Source organism: Scophthalmus maximus, chromosome 16 (assembly GCF_022379125.1).
Source record: "Scophthalmus maximus strain ysfricsl-2021 chromosome 16, ASM2237912v1, whole genome shotgun sequence".
NCBI lineage: Eukaryota > Metazoa > Chordata > Actinopteri > Pleuronectiformes > Scophthalmidae > Scophthalmus > Scophthalmus maximus.
The window spans coordinates 11,279,409-11,305,916 of NC_061530.1; the positions used below are offsets into that span (position 1 = coordinate 11,279,409).

At 46.9% G+C, this 26,508-nt stretch overlaps 1 protein-coding gene across 2 annotated transcripts in view; it reads right to left on the reverse strand.

The window, feature by feature from the left end:
• LOC118287761 (ankyrin repeat and fibronectin type-III domain-containing protein 1) overlaps positions 1 to 26,508 on the reverse strand; it is a 121,574-nt gene that overhangs the window by 74,834 nt on the left and 20,232 nt on the right. For both annotated transcript variants that reach the window (XM_047327748.1, XM_047327747.1), the window contains 2 exons: positions 19,844 to 20,025; positions 16,137 to 16,375 (listed from right to left, as the gene is read on the reverse strand). In XM_047327748.1, coding sequence (XP_047183704.1) covers positions 16,137 to 16,375; positions 19,844 to 20,025 — 421 coding nt within the window. The remainder of the gene's footprint in view (positions 1 to 16,136; positions 16,376 to 19,843; positions 20,026 to 26,508) is intronic.

The following is a 26,508-nucleotide window of genomic DNA, read 5'->3' on the forward strand; positions in this document are numbered from 1 at the left end:
CCCAATGACCTTCAATAAAAATAGTTTTCCAAGAAGGGGTGTGAGTGTGAGAGTGTGTGTGTGAGTGTGTGTGTGTGTGTGTGTGTGTGTGTGTGTCTGGGGACGGGCAGGACAGAGAGACAGGGAAGGAGAGGACAGGGGAGAAGAGAGATAAGGAAAGAATGAATAGGAAATGGAGAAAGAGAGCAAAATGTCTGAGAAACGGAATGAAAAAAAATTACGAGGCAAGGAAACAAAACACAATAAAGAGAAAATGAGACGGTGGAAAGATGTTGAAGGACATTGAAAATTGACAGATTACAGATAGAGGCACGATGGATGGCTTGGCCCTATTGTTTCAGGCTAATTTCGTGGGATCAAACCAAAGCACAGACCCAGACATAGACAGAGCTGCGGCAATCTGCTGGGAAATCTCCCCTCTAATTGGCCCCATGGAAAAGGCCGCCGCCAGCGCACTGCAACTTGCTCTTGATTGCTTTACCTCCCCACATAACCCACTGCACAAGCCGCTAGGCCTGCCAATCAATCACCACAATGGCAGCTCGCATGCGTCTCAGAAGAAGGCACACACGGTTGTTACAGTAAGTGATTATTTGATTGTGCTGGCACAATGTCTGCCATTTTTAAATGATAATTAAAAAAACAAAAACAATAACTGGGGCTTTCTCTGTCAACCAGCCAGGGAAAACACTACCAAAGTGATGGAAAGGAGGTGGGAACTTGATTGTGTCTTGGCCTTTGTCTGTGTGTGTGTGTGTGTGTGTGTGTGTGTGTGTGTGTGTATGCGTGTGACAATATGGGACGGCGAGAGACTTTTGTTGTGAAATGTTTCACCATGAAAGAGCGCAGCGGCTGAAGGAGGAGGAGAGAACAGACAGCTCCATACGATGGGTCTAGAAGCATCCTCCCTCTTGTCCATCTGTAGAACTTTGAAAGGCATATAGGTCGGGATGAGGAACAGCAGTTCCGAATACGAGGCCGTGGTTCCGGAAGAAATGGTAAATTGCTTTTTCGATGTTGCGCGTTAGTTGCTGCCCCGAGTGGACGAGTTTCTTGTGGACAGGTGGACCGGTGTGATGTTCTAACAGCAATTCGAAAGTTGTGTCGGACTGTTGTGGTGAAGATGGGGATGAGCCAGAAGGCAAGGCTCTCAATTTACCAGTCAATGTTGGCTTCGCCCCTCACCTTTGGTCATGAGCTTTGGGTAGAGACCGAATTTACTGAGATCGCGGTTACAAGCGGCAAAAGAAATTGCCTTTTTCGGAGGGTGGCTGGGCTCGGCCTTAGAGATAGGGTGAGGAGTCTGGACATCCGGAGGGAGCTCGGAGAGAGAGTCGCTGCTCCTGCACAAAAAAAAAAGGAGCCAGTTGCTGTGGTTCGGGTATCTGATGCCTGGGCGCCTTCCATTGGAGGTTTTCTGGGCACACCCGACTCGTAGGAGACCCCCAGGTAGACCCATAATTCGTTGGAAGGATCTTGTATCCCACCTGGCCTGATGACGCGTCTGGGTCCCGGAGGATGAGCTGGAAGCCGTTGCTGGGTAGGGGGATGTCTGAACACAACCTGCTCTGCCTGCTGCCACAGCAACTTGACCTTGGATTGGTGGAATCGAAGGACGGATATGTGCATATGTATATACATACGCACATATACAGTGGCCAAATCACAATGACATGAACATCTAGCACATGCAGGCTGTTTTTGCCAGAGAGTGGCGACAGTCCCATTCTGGGGTGACTCATTGTTTCCAAGATCTCTCATATGTGTCACATTAGGACATTAGGAGGAGACGACAGACAAAACATCGTTCTCCCCTCGCGTCCTCCTCCACCTCCTTTTTTTCCCCTCCTTTTCTCCACCATCCTCTGTTTTCTCTCAGCATTTTCCTGCCATCATTTTGGCTTTTAATCCTTGGCTTCACATTCGTCTATTATCTCCTCCCCACCTCACTGTCACTGGTGTTTCCAACTTTGTTACTGTTTTGGCAGCACAGAAATTTCAGTCTGGAATCTGCTTACCCTCATTTGTTTTATTTTTAAGTGGGCACGGGCAGCCTTGTTATCCAATCGCCAAAACTTCCTCAGACCACAGGACACACATTGCATTTTCACAACACACTTTGTCTTTTTCTGTATGCCAAGAGATGAAGCAGTGTTTGATTCCTCGTCAGCTGAGCTACAGGTATCCCCGCTGGCATGTGATCAGACCACAGGTCTCCCTTGTCCTGACAACACAAATACTGTTAAAATACAGGTTCAAAAAGGAAAGGATCAGTGAGGAGTTGAAATAGATGGTGGGATAAGGAAAAGTCCTGTCTGAGCTCGGACAGCCAATAACAAGTAGCTCTCCAACAAGACGGCCTCAGTTTGCGTGAATGTGTGTGTGCCTGTGTGTAATGATGCGTGCATCCCTGGTGACAGGCACTCTTAGTGACTTACAGTATGTGCATGTGTGTGTTATGAGAGTGTATGGGAGATGGGAGGCGGAGGAGGGGTAAGCCCTTCTAAATATGCATCTTAATGGCTGCTCTGTTCCCACCATTCACAACGAGTGATGGAGAGAGTGAGGGCGAGAGAGAGAGAGAGAGAGAGAGAGAGAGAGAGAGGCAGGGGACGAGGAGAAGTGGTGCCGCATGTTTTCGAGTGGGCAGCCAAGACAGGGACGCAGACAGAGAGACAGTGAGTTGAAAAGACAGAATGGTGCAAGCAAACGTCAACAAGAGACAAGCTATGTGAGGGGCTGCCATACCTGACTCCTTCAACCGTGGCCCCATTCCATAGTGACACACACACACACACACACACACACACGCAGGCCGGAGCAGCAGTAGTATTGAGGAGCAGAGTGGAGGAGAACTAGCCTCCTCAGGCAGTAGCTGTTTGTCGCTAAATGAAGGCCGGCATTCTTTGGTTTCCCAGGGAGCTGGGTGCCTGCCAGTCCCCCGGCCACTGAGTGCCATTTTATTAAGAACAAAATGGAGCCCCTATGAAAGGAGCCCAGCACTGAGCCTGCACAGGTCTCACTGAGCCGGGCCTCGGCATAAACAAACACCAACCTTAAAGAGACAGGCGTGCCGAAAAATGAGGGACAGCCGGGCCCCTCAAGAGCCCACTAAGAGATACAAACTGCTTTGGGATTGGCAGTGGCTGCTATTGATAAGCAAGAGTCACCTTACGAAGGGAAGGTGAAGGGTGAGCTGAGGAATGCGATGATAAACAAGATAGTCAGTCCCCCCTTCAGAAGAGAAGAAAAAAGAAAAAGAAAAAGCAGCAATTCAGCATTTGGTTTTGCAACCAGCCGCTGGAAATGGTAAAATGAAACGGACAAGATAACGGCACAGATGTTAACCTCTGGAAAGACACCTTGAAGCTGACAGTACACGGTCTGTGATCACAGCAGAGCAAGCTGAGGGGAGAGACGGCGGAGGGGGAGCACTAAAAACTGCTGACATGCAAGCACACACTTTCATATACAGTATACGCTAACCTGAGGAATGATACACACAGAGAGACAGATGTCTCACCTGAGCGTAAAGCACAACATTTGGGCAGTCGGCGCAAATGAAGCAGAAAGGACGAACGGGTGGTTAATCAATGATGGATGAATGGATGGAGGGACGATGTACTGAGGACACTGAGACACTGTACCGTCTCCTTACCTCCAACCCTCCTCCTTTTTCTCCTCCCCCTCCTCCTCCTCCTCCTATGCTGTCCCTTTTCATGATACACACCACATTTCACTGGTGGTGGATTTGGACTCTGGCATATTATTAAAGGACATATTTACGAGAGATTAGTGTAAATAAACATGTCTTGTCCCACATGTCCAATTCGCTGTGCAACCAGGAGGGGTCAGTAATCTGCGTGTGTGTGTGTGTGTGTGTGTGTGTGTGTGTGTGTGTGTGTGTGTGTGTGTGTGGATATATATAAGGGTTAACAGTTTTTCTTTTTAATTAATAAGGAAATCATGTCACAACTCTGAACACATTGTGAACTGTTTGATATCAAATTTAAGAAAGCAACAACTGTTTTTACAGGTTTCCTGGTAATTTATGAATGACTGTCAAAAAAAGACGAGAGTGAAGGTTTAGTGTCATAAAAAAATGAACAACCATTTGAAAAAGAAACACACTGAGCTCGAGTCATCTCTAATTTCTGCACATTTTCTTGATGCAACAAATGAGTGGCAATAATCTACCCATGCAAGAATATCCAAGGAAACATGTTCCCATGATGTCTGCATATCAGTACGCCCCCTTTGGTTTTTTTAATCACACACACACACGATAAAAACACACACAAAGTAAGATGGGACCAGAGCCAACATCTGTCTTTGATATTATTTAACTAACCGCTTATTGTGGGAGCCCACCAGCACCACGGATGGCGTCTAGCACTGTGTGTGTGTGTGTGTGTGTGTGTGTGTGTGTGTGTGTGTGTGTGTGTCAGTCTACGAGGGCGCTACGGCATCCATTCAGACGCTTTGGCAAGCTGCTGTTGTGTTGTTACATCCTTCAGGGGTGAGCTGTGTGTGTGTGTGTGTGTGTGTGTGTGTGTGTGTGTGTGTGTGTGTGTGCGTGCGTGCGAGCGTGCGTGCGTGCATGTGTGCGTGCGCACATTAGTTCAGTATGTGCGCCTGCATTTCTGAGAATGTGACTGCATACCAGCGCAATGTGTGTTTCCACAGACATGTGAGAACAGTGTGAGTGTGTGCGGTGGCTATCCCCCTCCATAGTGAAAGCCACAGCCTCAAACCACATCAGAGAGTGTGTGGGAGACAGAATGACAAGGCCAGGAACCAGCTAGCGTCTGCCTGAAGCCACACACAGACGCAGACACATGCTCACACACTGACACACACACACTGACACACACACACACACACACACATTAATACTTACATATTCATCACACTTACCAACCTAGTTACTGACACACACCGACTCTCTCTCTCCCTCTGTCTATCAGTCCCCCAAACACACACGCACATACGTTTAACACCAACAGTCATTACACCACAAGTCCAATCCAGCGGTCACTGTTTAGGCCAAGGATGCAGTCCGCAGCAGAGGGAGAGATGTTTGTTTTCGCATACTTTCTCACAGACACACATTGACTGCGGGAATAAACAGTCTTTCTCCTGTGGATTTGTTTTACAGTAGCATCTTGTGATCGATGTCACTGATTAGTATCTTGGTTCAACGAAGAATCAAATATTAGAATCATCCATTTACGGCTGCCAAGTGGGGGTTCAGAAATAATGGGCCCGTTTAGTGTTTTAGTGTTTATCCATATACAGTGGAAATGTGCTCTAGTCATTATGACGAACACAAATTAGCAGCAGTGACACATTTTGAGTGTGATGCGTGCTTGCCATCTTATTGCATGCAATAAAAGCCCACACTGCTTCTGCCAATGGAAGACCATTCATGCAATTTCTCACGCTGACACAAGCACGAACGCGCGCGCGCGCACACACACACACGGACAAAGACGACGCGCAAGTGTAGGTCATCCATGGGTGAGTGAAAGCTAGAAGCTGTGTTTTTCCTTGCGGTGGACACACATCAATTTCAAGGAAATTGCTCGCCCCATTATTGGAAAGTGTTACCGGAATGTCAATTAAGGGGGAAGTTTTTAACCTCGCACCACACAAATAAACACTGCACCCCATTCCCCCCTTATTAAAGGCAGTGTCAGTGCAGACAGAGAGTCTGGAGGGGGTAGAGGGGTAGGAAAGGAGGGATGGAGGGAGAGCGGGAGGCAGGGATGGAGGATGGGAGGCCCAGGGAAAGGGAGAAGAGGAGACAGGAGATTTGGTGCTCTCAAAGAAATGCTTTTGGCCTTTCCTTTTGTGCCCAAGGGTCCGAGACCCTGAGAACCACTCAAAACCCGGGCTCTGGCCCCGGCTCTGGCCCACTTAAGGTTAACCTCAACAGGCAGGGATCTGTTTGACAGCTGGCTGGATCCTGTAGGTGCAACTGCAGTGGAGCGATTAAGGGCAGGTCAGTCAGGGAGGGGGGGGGGGGCTGGAGGCGGGAGAGGTGAAGGAGTGTAATGATGCGTGTGAGGAGGGTTGACAGAGGTGAGAGGGACGATGTAAGGGAGGGAAGAACATAGGTTGCGTGGGAATGGATACGCAAAGAAGAGAAAGGGGGGTCAGGAGCAATCGATAGGGTTTGCCCTGTTTTCTGAATTACTTCAACAGCAACGTGGGCACTAAGGAAAAAAATCCTGTGGTTAAAGGACGACGGCAGACTTAGAGAGACTTAAGGGAGGATAAAGAATGAGCAAGTACGTAAAGGAACAGAGGCGACCTTTACAAAGGTCAAACTTCAAACAACAGAGACCGGATATATATATTACTGTACAATGATACCAAAAGAAACAGACATGGAGAGAAGATGTAATAGACAAATGTACAGTATGAAGAGCATACTGCAAACCTGCTTCTGTGAGAACAAACAAAGATCTCTACTCTCAACTCTTTAGGCCCAAAAATGAAACACAGATTACATTATTTGCTTATAAGGAAAAATATTACGGTATAGGTTTCCTGGCTGCTTCTGTATCATGATGATGAGTCAGGTCAGGTCAAAAAGGGACCAGACAAAAGCTAGGATGAGGGAGACGCTTCTTAAAACGTCGAGGAAAACCAACGCCGACAGCAAAGTCAAAGAAAATGATATCAGAGAGACTGAAATTCTGAAAAATACCCCCCCCCCCCCCCAAAAAAGCTTGGAGAGGATGAGGCTAGCGTCGAAGAGTGAGAGGACGGTAACGTTAGTTCAGCCGAGCATCAGCACGAAGCCACCCGTTCAACTGTTCTACCCTCGTCTCCACTCTTCATCTATTACTTTTTCCCAATTTCGACGGCAAGTTACTTTTTGACAAAATATTTCAACCATTAATACGAGGCGCAGAGATGACATGACTGAGGGGGCTTCCGAGAAAAATAGCCCGGGGGGCAATTTTTCCATTAAAAAAAAAAAGTGAAATTATTTAACCACATAAAAGCGGCGGCCGCGCGATGAGATGAAGCACTTGTGTAGTGAGAGAGGTGGGGGCGGGGGTCTGTGTGTGTGTGTGTGTGTGTGTGTGTGGGTGGGGGGGGGGGGGGGGGGGGTGGCAAAGTTTGCAAGCTCACAGGCATGTGAAATGCCTTCACATAGCCAGTGTGTGAGCCTCTGTTTGGAAAAGGGCTTGCCAGGAGCCCCATCACCATAACAGATGAACAGCTGCCGAGAGGCTGCATGTTCCCCGAGGCTCACTGGAGCACACACTGGAAATCCAACGATGCAGTTCCTCCTCTCACTCGAGGTATCCGCAAATTCATGTTCATAACCATAGACTGTGTACAAAAACGGACGCGGTCTACCGGGTTTCGGAAAGTGAAGCCAATGAAACCTGTATTCTCTTGAACGACCAGCAGAGGGCTGGTTGCAGAAACAAGTCCGTTTCCATAGAAGTCCATGAGAAAGTTGATTCATAATGTCGGTAAACATTTTCCCGAGGAGTTTATGGTCTCACTGTCTAGTTTCAAGTCCTCTTCAATACAGCATGATATTCATTAAATGATGGTCCCACACGATAACGCACGGTGTGCATTGGGGACCCCATGACCTCTCGTACTGTCCACTGGGTGCAGGTCGCAGGTGTAGTGGACGTACAGCGGACGAGCTCTCAGTCAAGCCTGACCCCTGCTCCTCCAAATATGGTTACTTCTGGTTTAAAAAACAAAACAAGATGGCACAGGCCAAAATACGAAACGCCAGGCTTCAAAATGGCAGCTCACAAACCAATGGGTGACTTTACAAAAAAAACTGTGATTACCGGGTATGTTACCGTGCAGCAATAAACCAAAATACATTTTAATAAAGCTGTTGTTAAAACCCTCCTGTTTGGTTTAAATCAGGCCTCCAAAGAGGAACTTTGAGCACCACGGGAATCTCCCACAGAGAGAGGCCTCTCGGTCAGCCTCCACCACCTCAGCTCCCGCGCGAGGAACTCGAGGGGAGGATGATCAAGCGACACCGGGAAGTGTTTTGAGTTAAGGTGAGAGAGTCCCCGCGTCCGAAGTCTTCACCAACTCACGACAACCGGAGAGTCAGCTGGGGTTACTCAGTGTTGACGGGAAAAGTCTGCAGGCGCGGAGATCCACATCACCGTGTGTGTCATCAGAAGTCTGCATCACACGCGTCTCCGAGGACATTCACAGCGCTGCTGCTGATGCTGCTGCACGACTGCAGCGAACGCCCCGCAGACACAGAGCTGCTGTTGGAAGATGAGGATCACTCCCAACTGCAGGGGGGAAAAAAGACGCGAGGAGAAGAGACAGAGGGGGAGAGCGAGGGGGGAGGAGGGGGGTGGGAGATGGAGAGCTAGAAAGCGGGACCAGGATCAGGAGAGGAGCAGTTCTGAATCAACATAGTTAATGAACACCGTTTCACTGGTTACCACCGGCAACCAAAGTGGCTGCAGGAAAACATTCCCATGCCACTCTCGGTCCGATCTGGGTGAGCGCGCGTGTGCGTGCACGTGCGTCAAAGAGAGGTCTGACTGAACAAGGGCATTTAAATGAGTGGTACTTTTCTCACTGATTTTTTTTTTTTTTTTACAAGTGTGGTTCTCTCCTCTTTGGCCAAACTCACATCCGTCAAACCCGTACCTCAAGTCTTTCAGAAACACAGGAAGAAAGGCACGGGGATAGAGGGATAGATGGATGAATTTTTTTTTTTTTTAAAACACACACAAAAGCAAACAGAGGATGGCAGAAAAATGGTGATGAATTACGTCTGACGATGTGAGTTGTGTGTTCGGGTATTGAGCTAAGCGCGTGTGAGTGTGTACAAAAAAGCCAGCCGTAACCGACCTGACCATAAATGCACCTTCGGAGCCAGACCATAAGAGTGCTGCACTTCCCTGAACCCGACTTTGACTCTGAACTGCTACTATTCGGAGTCCTGAATAGCCACCGATGCAGCTAATGAAAAATGATGTTTAGAGTTTGTCCAGTTTAGCGGTTGCCTTTGTTTGTTTATTCACATTAATCATTTTTACAGCAGTGCTCATCCATCTTGCATCTGTATTACAGGGGGAGAGCGGAAAAAATGGACCAAGGTGCAAAAAAACGTTTACGAACCAGAACTCAAAGCTGTGAATTCAGTACTTTAAGAGTCTTGGCCCGCGGAGCCACAAGTTCACAGCCCCGATTCTCAGACCGGTGTTCGGCATTGGAATGCTGAGCGAACACAAATGCCACTGTTTTATTTTCACAAAGCAGCCGAAGGGTCTGGCTCCTCTCCCCATTTCTTTTTCGCCTGCCGCTGTGCCCTCCAATAAACGTCTCCATAGGTAATGAACGCTAGTGGGCCATCTGCAGCCGAACCTTGGCTCCGGTGGCAGCTATGACTGTCCACTGTGGTGTCTGTGTGTTAGTCATCTCAGGATGAATGAGTCACCAGAGAGAAACCTCAAGCACCACCCAGGTAACAACGCACGCACACACACACACGCACGCACTCACACACACGCACGCACTCACACACGCACACACACACACACACACACACACAAAGAGAGAGCGAACTGCCTGTTCAAGCAGAGTGAGGGGGCTCTGTTTTGTGACACTATGCTGCCACCGTGTGGCCAGAATTAGGGGCGGCGGCAGAGTATGAAGCACATGGAAAATAACATCATGTAGAAGTTTGGTATTGAAGGACAGAGATTAAATAAGTGACTCTACGTGGCGCATACTGTAGTCTGTAGTGAACTCCTAAATTGATACAAATGTGTTTGTTATTATCAAGACCACATCATATCCTTGTGTGCAGACATTAAAGAGCATGCAAAGGTGATGTTAGACAGGTGTTTTACGACGCACTCGCCTGTCAAAACTGACAGCGCACGTTGTTTTCAATCCTCCGTTCAGTCCTGATCTCTTTTTATGTCAGCAATTTGGGATTTTAGTTGATTTGGCTTATTTGTGTGTTGCTCGAATTCCTAGTTTTAGTGAGTACCTGTAAATGAACATAGTGAAGCAGAGCTCATGTGTCGATGTTGGACATCTACGTGTAGACACACATCTCAGCCTTTCATCGAGCTAGAAATGAGGATAACGGCACTGTTTCGAATAGGAAAATGCCCGTTTTATAAAGGAGCGTGTGAAACTACGTGGGTTGCACTACAGGAGGTCAGAGGATGGGGGTTGAATTAGTAATCTTTAAGCAAACTACTATTGCTTTTCAAAGAGGTGAAACTTCCTCCTGTGGAGTGTGGTGAGAAGGTGGGATTTCAAAAATGCTCGACGGGAAGATATCACAGGTAGAGAAACGAGCTCTGAGGAGTTCCCATCTCCCCTGACTCCACGTGGGCCACATCATGGGGCTAATTACCGCAGTCATTGCTGTGCTAATGCTGCAAAGGCCCCGAGGCTGCGCTCTCGCATCCTGTTTTCCATCGACGCCACTGGAAGCTGCGTGGCAGCGAGAGGGAGCGCTGGAGCTCTCGAACGGCTGCCGCGTCATTCAGCATCCCTCAGCCCCGGCCTTTCACTAAATGTGGCCTACTCCATTCAGAATGGGCTCTTCACCTTTTTCGTTACAGCACAAGCAGAGCAGCGGGTGGAAGCTCCATCACGTAATCGTTTTGATATCAATACTGAACCTAATAACTTCCTGTAATCTGCAAAGGTTGCGAGTACGGACACTTTGACTGAGATACTTTCAACTCACTGTATTGATCAGTTTGGTCCTGGTCCACTTCATACTCTGCTCACCCACTCCCCTCTGACAGGCTACGTGATGCCCAGAATCCCAATAGAGGAAAACCAATAGAAATGTGTGGCAGTTGCCAGAGGACCAATTTTGCAGGTGGCTGGTGGACAAGACCAGATCTTTAAGAAATCAAATATTCGGCTCTGTTTTGTGGGAGGACAGACTGTATAAGGATTGTTGGCTTCTTAAATTTTGATTTTTGATCTTCTTTCTGCCCAATCGTTGACTTCACGTTTCAAAAATCACATGCCTTTTTTAACCGACATCATGTTAGCAAAGGATGTTTCACGCAACTATCTTGTCTGATTCTATCTTTCCAGGTCTTCTCCGCGCTTTTAAAACGTGAGGAAAATCATTCCCGTGCGAACTGGCGCCCACGAGGTTCCTGGGACGTGTCAGATGGTGACGAAAACCGAGCGAAAACAGCCACACGATTCATTTCGGACAAAACAGCACGTTGCATCCAAAGAGAGCTTAAGTTCAGAGCATCAAACTGTTGCAGACAGATGGGAAACGAACAACTTAGCCCGCGAGCACGGAGCCCATTTCGAACTGTCAGGATTCTTCTCTTCTGCTCTCTAATTCCAGGGACAACGAGAGCGGTTCTCCCTGCAAACGACAGCGATTCGGTATTCTTGGATTTAGGAGTAATCAAAGCTATTTTGTGAGCAGATGGTCAGGCGGGTTATATACCATAGAAAAAATGAATAAACTACAGCATATGCTCTGCTGACGTCCATACGTGAGATGAAGGCTTTGTGTTCGACCGGCCACTGCGCTGATTTACACCCAGATCAGGAGGCGAGATCCGCTTCGCTGTTTCACTTTGAGTGTCTCGATTATTTCAATATCTAATATCTGTATTACTGTACGTGCGGCAGACGTCCCAACCCACCCCCCCCCCCCGCCCGGCTCCCTCGCATGTGTGCGACGTGCGCGTTTGAGGCGGATTATGTGCGAGCGCACGCTGTGCCTGTTTCCTGACAGCATTAATGACTCAAAACAGAGACGGAGCTCAACCGCAGGGAGCGGTGACATATTCCTTAACCCAATGCGGACAACCCCTGTGCCTTTTTGACCGGAGCCACGAGCCGAATGTCATTCGCCTCATTGGACGAAGGGGCTCCCACTGAGTTTCCTCCGGAGGCCCGCGCCTGTGTCAGTATGTGTCTGCGTACGTGACGTGCTCGAGATCTGCCTCGCGGTGTTTCCTGCGGGTTTCCGGTGAATCAGGAGATTGTGACAAACTGCTATTTGCAGTTCCCCCCGGTGTGTGAATACATTTTAAGGCATTGACCCTCCCTTGTTCCATTTAATAGAGAAAAACGTTGTGAGTCATCTCGCAGGCTGAGCGTGTGTCAGACCGAAGTGCCGCAAATAAGCACAAACAAAGCATTATGTAGTTACAGACGCTCAATCAACAGAAATGATACGGTCTGTACTTTGATTATGCGGTTACTCAGCCCCTTAGCGTTTATGCTTCTGAGTGCGTTTTGCACACTCAGACACACATAAGCATGAAAAAACACACAAGTACATATTTACAGAGGTGATGTGGTTTTCTCACTTTCATGAGTATAAACCTAACAGATTCATAGATTCAATCGTGCTTTTTTTTTAGCATTTCGGAATCATCACCGGGGAAAAGGTTCCCTGCGCTGATCATATCTACAGTCTGGACCTTTTTTCTATTAATGACAACCCCCGTCAGGTATCATTTGTCATCCACTCAAAATGCATCCAGCAGCATGAAGGTGACTTTAGATCAGTGTCCGGATGTCGACTCAATACTGCAGAGCCGCGTGGGGAATGAGGCGGGACTCGAGGCGAGCGACGTTATCGGGCGACAGATTCCGTCTGTTTCTCTGCCGCCAGCGTTTATTACAGTGCCACAACAGGAAACAGCGGCTCGATATACCCGATACATACGTCACATACAATACGTCCATGCACACCGACAGTTGGATACGAAGAAACAACGACCACTATATCCTATGTGGCGTTTGTCTATTGAATTTTAGTAATGAGTTTCTTTATTGATTATGGCATTTTTACCTGTGTCAATGCAGATTCTTTGCATGCAATATAAATGTATCCATACAGGTTTGTCTGCAAATGGTACAAGTTATATTTGAATTATGCATATCTATTTCTATTGAGATGGCTCCTGATGGTAAAAAAACAAAGCGTTACGAAAATAAATATATCACAGCAAGTAAGACAGTGTGCCGGAGTCTAAGTTTTCTCTTTTACTCCTGTCGATGGGCAAAGATTTTTTTGCTTTTTTTTCAGTTTTTTCAAGTGTGATCAGATAACTGGTGCTATCGGCTGGGCCAATGTCCGAGAAGAGTTGAGGAAACTCTTGCCAAATCAAACGCCGCCTCTCCTGTAAAAGAAAAAACTCATTTTTTTGTGGTATTTGCCGCTGATTGAGAGAGGCGTGACCTTGGACACAGCGGCAGCGCAGCACTCTCCGAGTGTGATGTTTAAGAGGCAAAGTTACTGCGGACGACGCCATGCTGCTGCTGGAGATAATTAACCTCCACCGTAATGCACAGTCTGGCAGCCTCACAAGCACGGGGACATATTCTCTCTCCCCTCCGACCCGGCCCCCTCTCTCTTTTCTTTACTTTAGAACGCACAAAATCACCGAACACACTCTAACAGGATCACCCTCTTATATGTAAATGCATCTTCTACACGTTCGCAACCCCTTTCAAATGGTAAGTAGTTTCAGCGAATCAGTAGCACACACCGGCAACAATTCTTCAGTGTAAACTTGTGCAGCTGCATCATTGACCTGATATTGAAGCACCGTCGCTCCGCCGTGTCACCGTCAAAAACGCCCGCCCGCCGCCGCACAGCTGGCGCCTGTGTGAGCCGACGGGGCCGAGCCGCAATTGTTTTTGTCGCTGTCATTTTCATGAAGCAAGTGGGGCCCCCGAAGAGAAGCTTAAGTGATGCGCGGCAATGAGGCGCTCTAATTTTATTCTCCTTGCATCCATAACCAGCATGCCAACACTGCAGCTTGTTTTCTTTTATTTGTTTTTTTTTACAAACAATGAAAAGAGGGAAAGAGAGAGACAGAGAGACGACGGGTTGCATAAATGTTTTGGAAGACATTTGTCGACTTTCTCCCGTTTTAAAATCGACGCTCGTCTCTTGCAGCGTGGGACGTACTGAAAGAAGATAGTTGTGAGGTGAAAAATTGGTCAAAAGTGTCACCACTGCCTAACGAAACCTGTCTCTCCGCACAGAAAGGTTGACCGAGCAAAAAGGCATCTGGCGAGTGAACTATATTTGCGCAAGATTGCAAACTGTTGTCTGCGATGCTATATTTTGTTATCACTGCACAGGAATAAACACCCAATAAGGCATCTCTGGTACTGCCTCTCATGGTGTGTGTGCAACAGCGGGACAAGTTTGCATGAGATCTCACCCCAAAACACACGCGGCAGGTCATCAGCTCCAGTGCCGTCCCCATTTCAAGTCGAGATGCTGCAGCTGTGTGATGAAAGTCGGAGTGATGAACTTCGCTCCTTTGTTCTTTTTTCTCAGTTCAGCGGCGGATCTGCAGGTCTGACTCCGTTCTTCTGATCGCGCCCACAAAGATCTCCAACTCCAGGCTGCGAGGTTTGGTCCATGGGCCCACAAGACGTGTCGAGGACAACGTGAGGATGAATAAAAAAGTCCTTGATTTGATGTCCGGAGGGTTTTTCCTCAACTACTTGTATCTGAAGATTAGATCCAACAAAATTCACTTCACCGTATCATCAGCGTAATATCTTCTTTCCGGACACGTTTCAGACAGCATCCATCTTCATCAAGTATTATAGAAAAAAAAAGTTAACACACACGCCTCAGGTTCTTGCAGCAGACTGTCCCTTCCTACAGTGAGCTGGTGTCCTGTTGCACCCGTGACACCGGAGAGTCTATTACAAAGCTCGGGCTGGTAATGAGCGATCCTGTTACCCGATCCAGTGACAGAGGGCCAATATAGACGTCTTCAATCTTTAATGTGTATTGGTCAAGTCTGCTGCCCGTGCCTGGCAACGCTGGCCGATGGCATTCACACGATCACAAAGTATCCACAGAAATTACAATTAAAAGATTTTTTTTTCTCAATCTAAATGAACAGTCAGAACAAGGTCAAGGCCCAACAGGTTTCAGTGATAATAATATTAATAATAATTGAATGTGCAGCAGCAAAAAATGTCTTTCTTTATCTCCCTCTGTCTTGTGTTCTCTCTCTCTCACACTCACACACAAGCACATAGCCTACACTTAAAACCGATTATTCAAGTGGCTCAGCTTCACTCTAATTACATCAAATGAACTCCAAATGAAAATCCGACCGGGGAAACATTAGCATACTAAATGTGCATGCATCCATGAATCCATCGATTAGCCATCCTGTACCACTCCATCCTTTGATGGCCACGGGGGGGCTAGAGCCCATGCCAGCTGACGTCGGGAATGGAAAATTCAGAAGGTATTTGCCAGCGAATGCACTACACACAATATTTGCGGCAGATTAAGTCTGAAGTGAAATTTCCATTTTGTAGATGCTGTGCGCTCATACTTTTAGCTGTGCCCTCTCCACGTTATCAACCACGCTTGCTCGTGACCTTAGAACGAGCCCTTTACATCTCCATCTGCAGATCATGGACCTCGCCGCGTTGCACCGCCATGTCCATACAGTAGCCCAGAAAGGACAAACCAAACGCTGGCAGCAGAGAGGGCCTTTCACATGTTTAAGTAGGTTCTCCTATAGATACACGCTTTTCAAAGGGATGACTATTCACTCGGTTGCCAGTCTCACCACTAGACACTATTATATCCTACACACTGTTCCTTTAAAGATAAAGGGAGGTATGAAAGAGTGTGAGAGTCACAGGGACAGACAGACAGCACGAAGGTCTTTACGCGTCCCCCCGGTTGTCTCTTCCCTCCCTCGCATATTTCCTTGACCTCAGCATATTTTCCATCAAGAGCAAGAGAAAAGTGGTACGGAAAGGACGTTTTTCTTTTTTTTTTCGACCGCAGCCCTTTCGCTTGTCTTCGCTTGAGCACCGCTGTGGTGTTCAGCATGACGGCACATCTCACAGTGAGCAAGAAAACTTGAGCCGAGATTGAGATTTACCAAATGGCCATATGCGGTGTACAAATCTCGAAGGGATTGACCTAATTCCACAAAACTCTTCTGTCTAGGCCACAGACATGAGTGACATTGTGGAATTGTGTCGTAATGTGTCCATGCGTATGGAAAAAATATTAGCCATGTAGATCCAAAGACGACTGATTGTCTTCTAGACAAACTCATATCTCATCAAAAACCAGGAACTGAGGGAATCCTACTTACAAACTTCCTCTTCAGCTTTCCCTTAGTGCCGCGGGTTGGTTTTCCCTCGGCCGCGTTGCCCGAGCCGTAGTCCAAGCCCATGTCCAGGTGGTCATCCGCCGAGACACTCTTGCGGAGGTAGGCAGCTCGCGCTCGGAAATGGGAAAATGGTGACTGGGAGCGAGGGCGGGCCTCTGTGCATCCACCGTGCTCCGGCTCATCTTCACCCTCCATGTCATCCTCCAAACGCCACAGTTCCCCTTGAAGGGTTAGAGAAACAAAAAGGAGGAATGAGCGGGATGGGGTGCGGTCAGGAAGGAGACAGAAAAATGGAGATACATGAGGGCAAGAGGGATCGGGCGGACGGTGATGAATATTTGTTTCTGCACAGCAATTACTGCAAACACCACTCCCCAAACGCGTGCCTGTCATCCACTGATTGCTTCCATGAAATATTTCCAGGATGTAATTAAGTTTCCTTTTAAAGGTGACATATCTTACAGCGGGGCATTTCTCTCAGCCTGCCTCTTTAACGACTTCATTGTGACTCCAAATGCTGGATAGAAAATAATGGCCCCTAAGTAACTAACAAAATAATAAAAAGGACGAAAGAGCAAATCTGCAATGACAATGACATTTTTTCTTTTCTTTAGCGCCGACATGATGGCTGAGCTTCCGCAGTCGCACAACAGAGATGGATGTGTGCTGTCAGAACGCAGCTCCCGCTGCACTAATCACAGGCGACTTGCATCGCCCTGCACTCGACGTTCGTCAGGCGTCCCGTCAACATCCGGCGCCTGACTGACAGCACTCACGGAGCACTCGCTCATCTTTCAGGTACTTACAGAATCCGATGCATGCCGGGCAAGCTATGTCTATTAAGCCGAGGGGCGGTGTCGAGTAAATTACAGTAAAAGAAAAGGATGAATCAGCACTTTTAAGACCATAACAATATATATATGCCACATGAATAGTTAATTATGGCATCGAATTAAGCTCAGTGGGATATACATGGAGAAAGTGTCAAGCCAGTAAAAGATTTGAGAGCCTTACATTCCAAGTGTGAGGTTACTACGTTCATTTTAAGAATGACTTTATCCGGCATATTAAAAGATTTCAACAGCAGGTATTTTATCAGTCACTGCTCTTGTGTGAGCTCATGAATGATCCTGAGAGGCTGAAATATCACAGTACAGTATCAGTTCTGCTGTCTGAGCAGCAGACGGAACGCGTCTGTACTTCAAAAGCTGAATGAAGTGTAGCTGGGTTATTAAATGTCTAGATTTCTGTTCTTTTTTTTCAAAGTTCTCTCAGGACTACTGGTGAGATGAAGAGAGAGAGAGAGAGAGAGAGAGAGAGAGAGAGAGAGAGAGAGAGAGGCAGACAGAGAGAGCCAGCATCATGGGCGATGACAGTGGTTGCTAGGCAACAAGGGGGCCACGTAAGACTGAAGTCTCTCTCGATTTGATATTTGCGGCGGAGCAGCAAGTGGGGCGAGGGGGGAGCAGTCGGAGGCAGACAACCAGACTCAGACAGGTTAAGTCAGGACAGAGAAATAGACCAATCAATGACAGACCGCTTTAAAGTCATTAGACGTACTAACAGTAAAGACTGAGTAGATTAGAGCAGTGCAGGCTGGGGTCGACTCAGCATTAATGCTTCCTTATTTTCCCCCACTGTTATTCACGTCAGCTGTTTAGATGATGAGTGTCAACAAAGATCAGACTCGATGCTTGATATTGACAGAATTTAAAACTAGGCGTTGACGCCCCCCCCCCCCAAATAAAACTCGCTCTCGCTTTCGGTGTGTTGAAATGGAACATCTCTGGAAGGTGTTCTCCTATTCTAGGTCACTTCATATGGTAATTTATGGTTTAATTAAGGTCAGAATTCATTTGAAAGTTGCATGATGACTCAGTGGATTGTGTCGAGGGGAGTCAGCAAAAAACGAGAGGCTGCCGCCAATTAGAGAAATCAATTGAGAGAAAAAGGGTGAGAAGAAGTGAAAGAAAGAGTATGGGATTTGACAGATTGGCCACATTTTGCTCCTCTCCCGTTACTTTTTCCCTCCAAACTAGCAACTAACAGGCTTGCAAGCAGTTTGGATCATGCAGTCACACAGTCGTCACACCTCTCTTACTGTTTTGTTGTGCCTCCTTCTTTGTGGGAAATGTTACTACCTCCTTTTAATGACAGTGACGACTCCCCTCATCCCAATGTTCCACCAAGACTCAGTTTTTTTGCAGGGCCACCGTCGCTGCATCCAGGGCTCGGGAATTTGGACTGTGCTGTCTAATTGCATTGTGAAAATGTTGAGCGTTTCCTTTTTTTGGAGTTATTTTCCAAGTTGCCACCGCCCGCGTTGCCGCTGCCTCCCTGTGAATCCGACGGGGCTTTGGTTTACTTCAAGGGCAAGACTTATCTTAATAAGTTCCTTCTCTCTGAAGTTCCCTGTTTCCTTTCTCTCTTTGTAGAGTTACACATCTCTGTTCTCGCAAAAGCTACACAGAGGACGGGACGCAGAGCTGGCTGAGGGTGTGTGTGTGTGTGTGTGTGTGTGTGTGTGCGTGCGTGCGTGTCTTGTATTAAACATCGCAAATAAGGATGATAACACAGCATTTGCCCTCATACCAAAACACTTGAAATGTGCCGGTTCTCATCTACCTGGTGGTGGTGAGGATCTCAGATCACGTCGAGTTGAACGACTTCAATCAGAAGTGACAGACTGCTGCTGACTGTGTGTGTGTGTGTGTGTGTGTGTGTGTGAGTGAGTGTGTGTGTGTGTGTGTGTGTGTGTGTCATCGCATGTGAATGAGGAGAGGCGCGAGGTTGTTATAACCTGAGGCGTGTCTCCACTGTGAGCTTGGATGTGATGGCTGTTGGCTTGTGCACAGCTCTGCAGTTCTTCTTCTGAATTTACTTTGCGCCACTTAAAGATTATTTGGATTAGACCCAACATCTTTTGTTATTCGAAAGTGAATTTTTTGTGTGTTCTGGAACTGGTAGTTTTTATTGATCCGCTCCTATGGATGTGTATAAATCAAACTTTTACACTAAGCCACGACCGCCCATAAATGTTTTCATCCCTAAAAACACCTCATCCGTCACTGAGATAAAAGCAATCTGTTACGACTCGGGGATTCTCCATGACAGTTGTTCCTCTCAGGTCTGACTTAGAAGCAGAGAGAGCGAGGGAGGGAGTTCCTGCTGAGGCATCGAGCTGCCGTGTGCTCTCCGTCAGGTGGAGGAAATGTCAAAGGGGGCAAAGCGTTTGTGGAAGTTTGAGAGGAAGAGGAAATTAAAAAGGATTTGACATGTCTGATATATCTGAGAAGACTTCAGTTCACGCTCTAGCAGCCTTTCCCGGAGTGGCCCGCTCTTATATCACCGGCGAATGTCGCCTCACTGATAGCCGACCATTTGGCTCAGTGATACAGAGTTCAAAGAGGCAGAGGCATTACGGGCTGAGAGGTCTGAGAAACAATAGTCTGGTCCCAGAAGCTGAGTAAGCCCAACAGTGCTGCGGTGCAAGAGGAGGACGTGCGTTTCGTCTGGCAACGTACAGGAATAAGACATCGGTGTGAGCGATGGAGAGACTGCTGCGGCCATTTTAGGATAAAAAGGAGTGTAGTGATTCTGGGATAACTTACTTATTTGTCAGACGTTATACAGAACAAAAACACACTCCTCAAGCACCAACAACTGTGGCTGTTTTGCTGTCCGCTTACCTGCAGGTGGCAGGGTGCAGGCCTTGGCCTGGCTGCTCCCAGTGGACGGGTTCCTCCTGCGGGGGGGACTCCCACCGATGAGATCCGAGTGGTGGACCCTGGAGACCGTCGGCGACTGGGGGATGCTGGGCAGAGTGCGGGACTTGGCCAGTATGGGTCTCTGCAGCTTCCTTTCCAGGGACCTGGTTGGCAACACATGAACGGTCAATGGCAATGACTTTTACCAGCTTCATGAGCTTTTTTTGGGGGCTTCGAGAGACTCCTATGTTGTTTGCATACATGCACACACGTTTTCAGACATGAGCTCGTGCAAAAGTGCCTGAGACCTGTACGGTGAGTCTTTCAGAGATTCTCCAGCTGTTTGTCTCAAAGGGGCTCACTGGGACACTTTCTGGGAATTTTTATGAGGGTGGCTGGCAGGAAAAGTTCCAGAAAATGTCCAGAGCAACATTTTGTGTCCTCCTCGTGTACCGAACAGGCCCTCTGCAAAAACTCAGGGAAATGTCTGGACTTCAGCGCATGTCTGGAAGCAGCTTAAGAGTCCGAACGTCTCTCATCTGCAACTTTGATCCTGACTCGACACGCTTCATTTGTCTCTTGTGTACATGTACCTTTAAACAGCAACGCTATATTCATTTATTTTTTTTACTTGACAGAAGCCTCTTGTTTTTTTGAATTTGTCACAGAGGTGCACTTCTTCCACCTTAACTATTCTGTTTATTTAACATGATAAAACAATACTTGTTCATTTAAGCAATACACACGCACACACACACACACACACACACACACACACACACACACACACACACAGAGACACTGTGCTACACACACAGTTTACTGTTAATGAGCAAAACCAGAGCAGCTGATCAATAGTGAAATTACTTCCACCTCAGCATAATCAAGATGAAGGCCATTTGGAGCACGACCCATAAAAAATTGCTTTCTGTAATGGCTCCAGTGGGAGACCAATCAATGGGCACAATCATAAAATCGGCTTAATAGAAAATCGGTGCCAAACAACAACAGCAACAGCAACACAGTTAAATAATCTGCACAAATACAAATGACGGGATCTGATATCCATGTTAAATCCATCACATTTAATTTATACTCTGTGTCTGTTTCTGCATTGTCAGTGTATTTTCAAAGACCAAAATAGTTGTTTGCTCTCCTTTTTGTCTTTACCTTTTCCAACCAACAGTCAGAGCTTTCAAGCAAATGGCTTTCACAAAACGCTTCCAAAAAATGTGTGTCTCATGTATAATAGAATTGAGAAACGGAACCTGGAAAGACTAACAAAAAAGGCAACATCACTGCGGTGAATCTCCGCTCCAGCGGCAGCTCTGATCTGCTTTGGGCTCGACCGCCGGACTCTTGCTTGACAAGTTTGGGTCGAGAACACACGATCCCCCGGCTGAAAAACAGTTGAGGACATTCCGGCTCAGCCCGCCCAGGCTGATGTGCGCTGGCGTTTTCAGTGAGCCGGGGATTTGTGCCGAGATTGCTTTGTTACAGAGGTACGATTTATTGGTTTGATTTTTGATTTCTAAACAAAAGGATCCCTGGCACATCGGGACAAAGTGCAGAAGAGATAGAGCCACTACACCAGCGGGCATTCGATCACAGACAACGCATTCCTGTTTGATTCTCCAATCCCAACCTCGACTTTTCCAAAACCATAAATGTTTTTGCTCTGATCTTTAAGAAATAATTTTTTTTTTTTTTGCTAAGAATTAGTTGAGGAGTCAATGTCACTCTCAGGAGACATTAATCTTTAACTTAATCTAATGTCCAATACTAACTGTCTGTCTTTCTGTGCAATTTTAATATCTGATACATCCTGTTACACATACATTGGTCACACACATATTCGATTTATATATTATTTTCTAAATATTATATTTCCTTGAGTTTCTCAAGGAACTCAAAATATCAAATTGCATGTTTACTTATTTATTACTTCTTTGACTGATTTTAGTTATTCATTACTACCCTCTTTGCTGCGAACAAAGCAATATTTACCCACAGTGGGACTAATAAAAGTTTATCTGATCTATCTTCTCTTATCATATCTTATCTTCTGACATGCAAAACAAACCAGGACTTCCTAGAACTGTTTTCAGCTGTGGAAATCTGTATCACAAAGTGAGAATATTTCATCAAATATTAGTATTAGCCGAAATGAGCGAGGCGATTACACAGCCTTTGCATTGAGCACGCGATCACATCTAATCAATTAGATCCAATCAAACCCTTTTCAATGGCAGATTATGAATCGTAATTTAATTAACGCGGGAATCAGTTACTTCAGCAACATTCAGTTGTACATTCATTACAAAGAGAAGAGATGCCTTCAGCTTACGCCGGTTCTTGCAAAGCTTTCTTTGAACGTTTCGTTTTAAGGACAAGTGGTCTTAAGTAGAAGCTTAAATGTGCCTGTGGTTGAGTGAAAGACTTCAGTTCTCCTTTAACTCCCATGGACGCCGGGCTCGGGATGTATCCGCTGGCTCAGGGCTGCTTATCACAGTGAAGAGCTGCGGGGGAAAACCGACAGCAGGTTCCAAGTCAGCACATCCGCCGGCTGGAGAAGCACTGACATCTGCCCGCTGTCAGTTAGCGAAGTGCTCCCCCGACAGTGGAGGTGGGTGTAGGAGAAACGAATATTTGACCTGGGATCAGAGAATCCCTGGATGTGAATCAAAGCGGAGACGTGGAGTGGAGGAGCCGGGACGGTCTGATGATGAATAATGCTTTTGTGTCGGTGGATTTCAGAGGAAGAGCTGACAGTGGCTCTATACATGCAGGCGCAGGCACACACACACACACACACACACACACACACACACACACACACACACACACACACACACACACTTTGATGGTAATAGAAACAGGCAGGTCTCTCACTCCTCAGCTATCCATACTGACTGGCATGAAAAAAAACATTTGCCTGAAGCACACGCACATACACACACACACAAACACACACACACACACACACACGCGTGGACAAACTCTTTACCAGGGATGTGCGTCTCCATCACCGAGGCTGGAGCGATACACATCTCGATGCATCGATGCATTGCCAATGACACAGTACATTAAAGATACATGAGAAGCAGCTACTAATGTGATGTGATAACACCCATATTGCGACGCAGCAAAAATTCAATGCGATACAATGCAAATGAAAAGAAAACACGATGCCATGAAATCCAATATGCTACGCGTAGTTTGATTTTATTACTCTGCCTCTTCTTAAGAGGACAGCAAATCATAAATGAACTAAGTATGGCCTCATTCATGTGTTTCTCTGACGCAGCTCTCGTTCGTGTTGTTTCTAAACTCTTGATCCTTTGTCATGCAAAAACTTTAAAATGCTTAAAACCATTCCTCCTTTCCCTTTCTCTGTTTAAACGTACCCTTTCATAGCCGAACACAGTTCACAGTTAAACAATTTTAATGATGCCCAGGATTCGAAATGAAGCACGGCGTAATGTGCTCGATGTTGTACAAATCCCGCGCGACGTGTAGCTCTGCCTCCTCGGTGACAATCTGTGACTCGCCCGGACGCGCCTCCAGCCGGACAAGAATTGGGCTGCAAACAGCCGAGGAGATGAAGGAGCGTGTTTGGGAAACAGTTAAGAGTAGAGGAGTCGATTGGAAATCAACAATAACCTGATAATCATGCATCACTACATCAGATTTTACACATGCAAACATGTTAGTTCAGTTGACATGAGATAAAAAAAACCACCAGTAAAAACAAGTGCACACATGTGCAACCTTTCACTGACGTGTGTGTGTGTGTGTGTGTGTGTGTGCGTGCGTGCGTGCGTGCGTGCGTGCGTGCGTGCGTGCGTTTGTGTCTGTGCGTGCGCAAACACAGTCGCTGGCCTCCCAGTAGCACGTCATGATGGTAACACACTGGGCGGAACAGCCGGCCCAGGCCACTCTGACAATTTGGGCGTCACTCATCCCACAGAGCTGTTGCTAAGCTACTCCAAAAACAGGGGGAGGAGAGTGGAGGGGAGGCGAGGGGGAGCACAGGAGAGGCTTATTTGTGCTTCCCAGCAATCTGCATTCTCGCACAAACAATGTCTTGCGCCGACGTCTCAGCATCTAAGTGTGCCCTGCTGCCAAAGGTATTATCCCCGGGCCTGCAGTCGAGGGGAAAAACAACAGCACTTTCTTTGGTGAGCGTGTGGGTAAGCAGCCACGGTGTTGTGTGCGAGGAAAATAAAATATGACAGTGAGAGACAATGGGGCGCTTGAGAGCGGGACAAAGAGCGATAGCGGAATAATTATGGGACGAGGGTGCGATGGCGACGCCGCGGCAGAACGGGGTTGTTTCTGAGATAGTCCAGTGAACCACAAACTCTTTCTGAACACTCATCATCCCCTTGTTCTTTGCTTTTCATCGCACCATCTCCTCCTGTGCTGGACGGACTTTGCTTCAGTTCTCGCCGCAGGGCTGAGTAACGTTTAGCTCCCACTCTTAGTGCAACAGCTGTACGGCAATTCGTGTCAGTGACCCAAATCAACGCTAGAAGTGGCACGTGCGACGCCCCGTCCCCCGGCCCCGCCCCCGCCATTTCTTCGGCGATGTGACACTGCGAGTTTGCGGACGTAACTTTCACAGCCCTGAAACTGTAGTGTAACTTCTGAACGGTGGAGCAGCGTCGTGCACGGTGAGCTCCGACCAGCCACCTTCACTTCACAAGCTGTTGCGTTAAAGTGTCAGATCCGTGCGAGCCCGAATGGCGCCGCTGCAGAATGGAGCTACTGCAGTGAGAACTATCCATGGTGCTGAAGAAACCTCTTGCACATGCTCGTGCGTGCTCGCACACACACACACACACACACACACACAGACTCCTATTTTACACACACATTGTGTACAAGAGACAGATGATTTCAGTCCAATGAATAAATCATTTACAGTAACACGGACTAAAACAATGCAGACTAATGAGTCCTGTACATCTGTTTTTTTTGTTTTGTTTTTCTAAATTCAATCTCTGGTACATCAGGACTAATGAATGTTCCTTGTATTATTATTATTATAATGAAGGGAATGCAGCTCTTCTGTAGCCTGTTAAATAGCTCATGGTTACTCATTCATGAGCCGAACTTACCGCTCGGTACTGAGCCATTCGTTCAAAGTCTTATTCAGTATTAATGTGGGGGGTGAAGTTTTGTATCACCGTGACCCCCCCCCCCCCACCCCCCTTCTTTCCTGCCTTGCATTTCAATTCACTTAACTTAACTTCTCCTATATTATCTCCCCCCTACCATTTGAATACATCACCTTCTTGACTAAGGAATTCCTGGATATTGAAAACAAAACCCTGTGTGAAGCATGTATCTCTATGTGTTGAGGAGAGAAGACTCGGGAGGTTTTGAGAAGCAGAACTGATTCTAGGGAGAAAAAGGGATATATCTTGATGAACCTCTGTCTTTATCTTTCAGTGAATCAGAGGACACTGTCCGAAGACTTCCAGACACCCTGGACCTCTACATTACAGGATGATGGACGTTAACTTGGTCATTACAGACTGATTCATCATTTTGTAATCGACATTTATAACGAATGACTCATCATCATGCATGATGGACTGACCCTGCCAACTTGTCACCACTGATAAGGGAGCCTTACCCATACATCAGTTGGCCGATAATATCGGCCGATATGAACCTTTCAAAGACAAATCAGTATCGGCTTTTATGTTTACTGAAACCATACAGAATTAACAATGCCCAACACGTGTGTTTATGCTTACATTTTGCATTAAAATGTATAATTCTCTTAGTTCAAAACTGAATCCATTTTAGGAGTCATTCCCATTTTTTTCTTTTTGAACATATATCTATATCGTCCGATATCGGTATCTGTATCAGAACTTTTATTTTTCATTCCCTACATTCCCGCATCAGCCCCCCAAAAATTCATATCGGCCGGGGTCTAATTTGCACATCTAATCAGTGGAAATAAAGAGATAAATTCCACATTAGAATCCTAATTTGTTCCGACACTTTCCTCACAGCAAAACAAAAGTTATTTTATAATAGCATAACAGCACGATACCATTCAGAGTTGTATTGTGTGCTTTTATGACAAGAGAGATAACTGTGAGTGTTTTTCTTTTAAAAAGGTCGCACATATCTCAATCTGGTAGGTGGTGTGAGTTGGATGGCTCTAGGGGCAGAGGGGGCAGAGTCAGTGGACAGTGTAAGTTATTGGTGAATCTAAAACTTAGAGGCAAGGTCATTCATTCGTTTGAGTAGAAGGTGGCAGGCACTTCCATTCACAGAGCGGGAACGTTGGACAGATGTGACCACGGCGGTGGTTTCCATTCACCGTGACTGACAACAAAACCCTGCAAGCAATCCTAATAAAACCGAAATCTCTAAGACCAAAGTTTGTTGTGGATGGTGACTTGTTTTGCACTACAGATCACACTGCTCCCTTCCTGGTGCTATTCAGTCAGTGAAAAGGGGAGACAGAGCTCGGCTGCGCCGGACCGACGTCCACAAGCAGACTCGTCTCAGCGACCGACACCCCTGAACCCCTCCAGCTCAGAGAGCGGACGCGACAGACAAATGAACATTGGAGAGGGGAAAGAGAGGACAATAAAAGAGACGGAGACTGGAAGACGGGC